Source organism: Myiozetetes cayanensis, unplaced genomic scaffold (assembly GCF_022539395.1).
Source record: "Myiozetetes cayanensis isolate MyiCay16 unplaced genomic scaffold, myiCay2020 scf3, whole genome shotgun sequence".
Classification (NCBI taxonomy): domain Eukaryota; kingdom Metazoa; phylum Chordata; class Aves; order Passeriformes; family Tyrannidae; genus Myiozetetes; species Myiozetetes cayanensis.
Genome location: NW_026087521.1, coordinates 10,667,370 through 10,673,369, shown reverse-complemented (window position 1 = coordinate 10,673,369; position 6,000 = coordinate 10,667,370). Strand labels below are relative to the sequence as shown.

The 6,000-nt window shown below is 42.9% G+C and overlaps 1 protein-coding gene across 1 annotated transcript in view; it reads left to right on the top strand.

Moving 5' to 3' along the window:
- The first annotated feature begins 393 nt into the window (after positions 1–393).
- GNAI1 (G protein subunit alpha i1) overlaps positions 394–6,000 on the top strand; it is a 31,861-nt gene continuing 26,254 nt past the window's right edge. Inside the window, exon 1 of the mRNA XM_050323756.1 lies at positions 394–795. Within this exon, the coding sequence (XP_050179713.1) occupies positions 678–795 (118 nt within the window). The 5' untranslated portion in view covers positions 394–677. The remainder of the gene's footprint in view (positions 796–6,000) is intronic.

Below are 6,000 nucleotides of genomic sequence, written 5' to 3'. Positions count from 1 at the left end.
CCCATTTCCAGCCCCGTTCACGTCCCGATCCCGGTCCGCTCCCCTCGCGCCGCCGCCGCCCTGCGCACGCGCACCAACCGCGCCCGCCGCCCTTTCCCGCCGTGCACGCGCATCTTCCCTCTCTCCCCACTCACCCCCCCCCTTCCCCGGCGTGGGCGGCGCGCGCGCGCCCGCGCTCCTCCGGCGGGCGGGGGCGGTGCCGGTGCCGCGCGCGCAGCAGCCCCAGGGCCAGCGGCGGGCCCGGTGCGAGGCCTCGGAGCGCCCGTCCCTCCTGCCGCTGTGCCCGCTCCCTCCTGCCGCTGTGCCCGCTCCCTCCTGCCGCTGTGCCCGCTCCCTCCTGCCGCTGTGCCCGTCCCTCCTGCCGCTGTGCCCGTCCCTCCTGCCGCTGTGCCCGTCCCTCCTGCCGCTGTGCCCGCTCCCTCGGCACTGCCTTCCCCGCGCTCCCTCGGCACAGCCTCCCCCGCGCCCCTCCCCGCTCTCCCGGGAGACGAACCCGGCGCGCGGTGCCCGCGCCGCCGCCGCCGCCGCCGCGCCCCAGGTGAGGGAGCGGGGGAAGGAGAAGAGCGAGCGGGGAGCAGCCGCTCCCCCGCCCTCCTCAGCGCCTCCCCGCCGCCCAGCCCCGCCGCTCCCCTGCTTCCCTTCTTCTGCCGCCGGAGCCGAGCAGCCCCTTTCCCAAGATGGGGTGCACGCTGAGCGCCGAGGACAAGGCGGCGGTGGAGAGGAGCAAGATGATCGACAGGAACCTGCGGGAGGATGGCGAGAAGGCGGCCAGGGAGGTGAAGCTGCTGCTCTTGGGTAAGGGCTGCCGTGTGGGGAGGGTCCGCCCGGGGCAGTTCCCGGCCCCCCCCGCGGAGGGGCAGGTGCCCGCCGGGCTGGGCGGGGGGCGACGGAGCCCCCGGAGCGAGGGGTCCGTGCTCGGGTTCCCTCGGGAGTTCTGGGGGTGGCGGGGGGCACAGCAGCCCCTGGGGGCGGGTGGGCGCCGCGATTCCTCCGGGATCAGAGCCAGCTGCTCGGCTGGTCTGTCCCGGGCCCTGCCTTCCGTGGGAACGGGAGAACGCCCGAAACTCCTGACCTGGATTCTCTCTCTGTTCATCTGCTGAGGGAAAGGAAATGTTACGTCGGAGGATATTTACTCTTAAATGTTTCTTGTAGACCCCTCGTTAAGCTGTTCCTACGAGAATAAAGTGCAGAAAGCGGTAAAAGAACAAAAGGCAAAGAACCGTTTAACTTTTTGCATTGCTTTTTATTTTTTTTTTCCCCTCTTTGTGGATCTTGCTTATGTTTCTGAGATCTTACCACCTTGATCGGGGTTCTACATCTATAATATAGTGACTCATATCGTGCCATCTCGGGTTCTTGAGTTTGGCTCACAAGCACTTGAAGCTCGCCTTTTTGTGTGTTTTAAGTGATATGCTTGTGTGTAAAAGATAAGTAAGATAAGATTACTTTTAAAATTACAAGAAAAAAAGGAAGTGAAGGTTTTAATTAGAATACATTTGTGCCGGAACTAGAACTGGTATACAGGTTGAGAACAGCTGAATGCTGCAAGATTTGCACTGAATCGATGTTGTAGGGAATTTTGCAGTGTGTTCCATATAGCTAAACCAGACTGAATCTTTCTAATCGGGAGTTAAAGTAGCTGTTGGGTTGCAGTTTCACCCTCAGATCTGAAGTTTCAGGCAAACTTTTTAAATGATTCCTCAATTTCTCACTCCCCTCGACACTGATTTTGCTGCATTGCTCGCCTCCTGTTTGTTCACTACAAACATTGCAGTAGACCTCTTAAGTAACTTTCTGTTGCTAAATTCTAAAATGGCTCTAGAGAGGTACAAGAAACTGAGCAACTTTTATCTGTAGACGAAACAAACCTAGTATGGGAAAAACAAACGGCCTAAAATGTGTTCATAGGTTTAAAATTTTGCTGGTGAGAGAATCAAAGCTTTTCTTTCTGGTTTGTTTTCCAGGAAGTCTTAGGTTTTTGGTTGGTACAGTGCCTATTCCTGAATACCTTTGGCATCAGTGATTGTTGCATGGAAAGGTTCTCCTGTATGGGACCCATAACAATACTGCAGAAGATAGGTGTTTGGTTTTTTTTTTTAATAAAGGTGGCAAAGTAATGCTTTATGTGACTTCTGGCAAGGCATTTGAAATGATTTTTCAGTGTTTTACTGTTCCATATGGAACCTGTAGTGCCTGTAGTTGAGTGCTTGTAGTGTTTTTCATCATATTCCTTGGATACGGATAAAGTCCATTTAAAGATGCTTTAAACTTGAGGATGGATTTTGTCGCTATTTTCAGTTGTTTAATGCTCTTATATACAAAGCCCTATGTTATGAGCTTAAATTTTATAAATTCTCTGTTTCTAATACTGAAAAGATTTTCTGCTGGAATCTCATGAAATCTTAGAATATGGAACAAGTGGTCAAATACATGTGATTCGCACATTATTGTGAGCAGCAGCTTGGTTGGTTTAGTATTTCCCCATACCTTATTAAAAAGAGGTATCAAGGAAAGCAGGCTGGCTTCTCCTAGAACCAGTGTTTGGAAGATTGTTTAAACAAAGATTACCTACGTGTTTAGTGAACTCTGAATGAGGTTTTGTGCAAACAACCATGGATGCATTTGTGTATTTCACGTGGTTTGGAATGGAAGTTTTTCTGTTACTGTTCCTTGCAACTCTATCAGATGTCTTAAATGTGATGTGATTGCTTTATGTGATGGCAAAACTATTTAGAGTTACTTCCACTAGAGTCACTTTCTTCTCACCACTCACTTTCCCAATTGCTTGTTCAGCCCACATGTCATAGTTTATCATCTACTTGGTTGTACTCCTACATCTATTTATGGACTTGTTCTGCTAAAAAGACTCTGAAATAAAAGGAAAAGTACAAATTGTGGTCTGCTGCCAGGAAAATGCAGTGTGTGAGGAGCATCTAAAACACCTTGCTTATGTAGAAAAAGGTCACGTCGCTCTATTGACCCAATAAATCAGATTTACTCCAGCATCGATAAAACCTGTATTTTTATTTGGTGATTAGAGAATTCTACTGGAAGCTTGAGCTAGATTGCTCAAATGAAGGAAGATATGTTCATAAGATCAGTCTATTTCTAGACCTGAAATTTAATTTATTCCATTATATGCTTTTCCAAAGGTTTTTTCTAAAACAGGAAATTATGGGGATTTAATTACAAGAGAGATGTGAGTGACATTGCTGTACCTGAAACATGACTTTTTTTACAGTATCACTGATCCTTGTTAGATTTATATTCTGTTGTCCTGTCTCTAAGCAGATATATCTAATCTATGCAAAATATTGTTGAACTGGATTATCTAAATTCTTTTGTTATATCTGTCATTTGGTTCATCCCTTTATACAATTTTGACTGCAGGTCATTTGGAATAAAAATACTGGATTCTAAGCATTATCCATGTATAACTATTTTAACCTTGTAATTCTATGCACTTCACTCTGCTATCCCAACAGCAGGAGAGCCTGTCCTTGAACATTTCTGAGAGCCATCCTCATTCTTAGGAGTAAATTGAATTCGAGCATATAGTTTGTAAGCCAGATGAAAAATGCTTGTTTATTCATGGGATTTTGATGATTATATATTTTAAAACCATTAAATAAACAAGCTTATTTAATTTAATGTTATTTTCAGTCAATGTGTTACAAAGAAATTCTTGAGTTGCATGAAAACTCTACATAAAATGTATTATATTGACCAACACTGAAAATTTAACATTAAAAAGTATGTGCTTTTCCTTAAGCACTCTAATGTGTCAAGTTGACAATTCCTAAAATTCTGTGTCCTAACTGAAGTAATTTTTTGTTTTATTGTATTTTTTCATTGTTGCTTCTTATAGATAAGCTCATATACTCAGTGTGAGATTTTTGAAAAGTAGTTTGTATTTTGGCTGTTTTCCAACTAGAGAAAGCAGTGGAACCAAGTTGGTTTTCTCCTCCATGGTTCCTCATCTCAACTTTTAGTATTCAACAAATAAAAGTTCAAGTGATGTTTGCAGAATGAATGTAATTCTACTTGTGCTGGGAGGTGGCAGTTCTGTGTGACTGGTCCATGTGCTGTGTTAATACACATGTGATCCAGATCAGGTGTGGATTTGCAAGTGCATTTCTCCTGAATTGGCTAAAGCACATAACACTGAATTTATGCCAACTGCGAGAGAACAGGCAGCACCTCATTTAGCAGAAAGCCTTCTGGTATGAGGTTAGCTCATCAGGTTTTATGACTATTTTCAAATTGGCAGCATAAGTTTATAGGATTAGCGCTTTATCTTGTTTATTATCACATTCTTCACCTAATATAGCAAATTTCGGTGTTAAGGTTCTTACGTCTTGAATGAAAAAGGCAACAGATCGGCCTTAAACATTCTTTGGAAGTGGATCCTGGATCCAGGAGGTCACAGGCCATGTATTTGACAACTGTAATTATGTGTCTTCTTTCTGGATAATCACAGTTATAGATTTAAGTTACCTTTATACTAATGACCAAGAGAGCCACTTTTCTGTTCCTGAATAGATCCTTGTGATTCATATTGGAACATTGGCATGTCATGTTCTTAAAGATAAGTGGCTTTTAACTTAAGACAGAGTACTGCTTTTAATCTTTTCCACTGCAGTTCTTCCTGTTCCTCAAGACAGTAACTTCTAAATTCTACTTAGTTCTTGTTTTAAATCTTCACATCTTGGGCATCTTTTTCTGTCTACTTTTCTTTTGTTGCAGACCTGTGTCTTTCTGTCTACTCAGTCAAAGTGACTCCTGCTGCATACTCATCTTTTCAACAGCATGATCCTCACAGTGCTTGGCAATACCTACCTCCCTCCAGACTGATTGCACATTGGACTGAAAAAATACATTTATGCTGTTCGTGCCATTACTGCTCTTGCCTTTCCTCCAGAGTATTCTCTTTCTCCACACTTGCAGACAAGAAAGACTTTAGAAGTCTGAACTTATGGGAGCTCTCAAAAAAGCCTTATCCTCACAAACAAGTATTGCACATTTCAGAGATGTTGACCTCATCTTTATAAATTATGCCAGCCTAGTCTAAAACATTTCTAACAAAACATTTCCTGTCATGCCTTCAGAGACAGATATCTGCAGATATTTACAAAGTTCACCTCTTATTGAAAAGCTGTTTTGTGGTGCCTAAAAGAAGTGTTTGATGCTTGGATTTGATTTTTTGCTTGTTGGTCTTGTCTACGTTAGCCCCCCTGCCCCCATTTCTGCCTATCTGCTTGGATTTAGCAGGAATTCTGAACTAAGAGCCCTCTTGCATTTTAATATGGTACAATTGGACTCTGCAAATCAGGATTTTATTTATGTGGAGTTCTGTGTCTGACTTTGTAGTTAAGTCAGGGAAATTCTCCAGCCTTTGTGCTAAATATAACAATAATTTCAAAGAACAAAAGTCAAAATTACTAGATTCTCATAGTGTGATAATCTCCCTTGCTTTTGTGAAAGGAAGCTCATGGATGTGCAGAAAGCACAGCCATTCAGTTGTGGTTATGTTTGTACAATTGCAGTTTGGGTTCTTTTGTGCTTGTTTCTTTCTGTTTGAATGTTGGTGTAAAAGACCATAATATTGGTCTTTATTGTGTGTACAGATTTCACTACAAATTATCTTTAGTGATTTCAGGTCTTCTGTTGCATTATTATTTTATTTCTTCTTTTTGGAAGTTACTTTATAAGATCACTATTTATGATTGTATCATGATTTTAGTTCTTTAATATTAAGACAAAATATTAAGACAACATGTACCTTCAGTGCATGTTGATTTAGAAAGGGTTTAGAGGAACTGTGCATTTTGTGAGATGTTGTAATATCCGTAATGATGAGTTTGCTTTTTAAAATCTTGATTGAAAAGTGTAGTTACGGATATATAAAAATTATTTTAACTTATCTTTTGCACTAAATATTAAGGCTTTTTTTTGTATTTTAGAAGTTAGAAAACATTTGAAGCTTAAGAAATGGTTTTC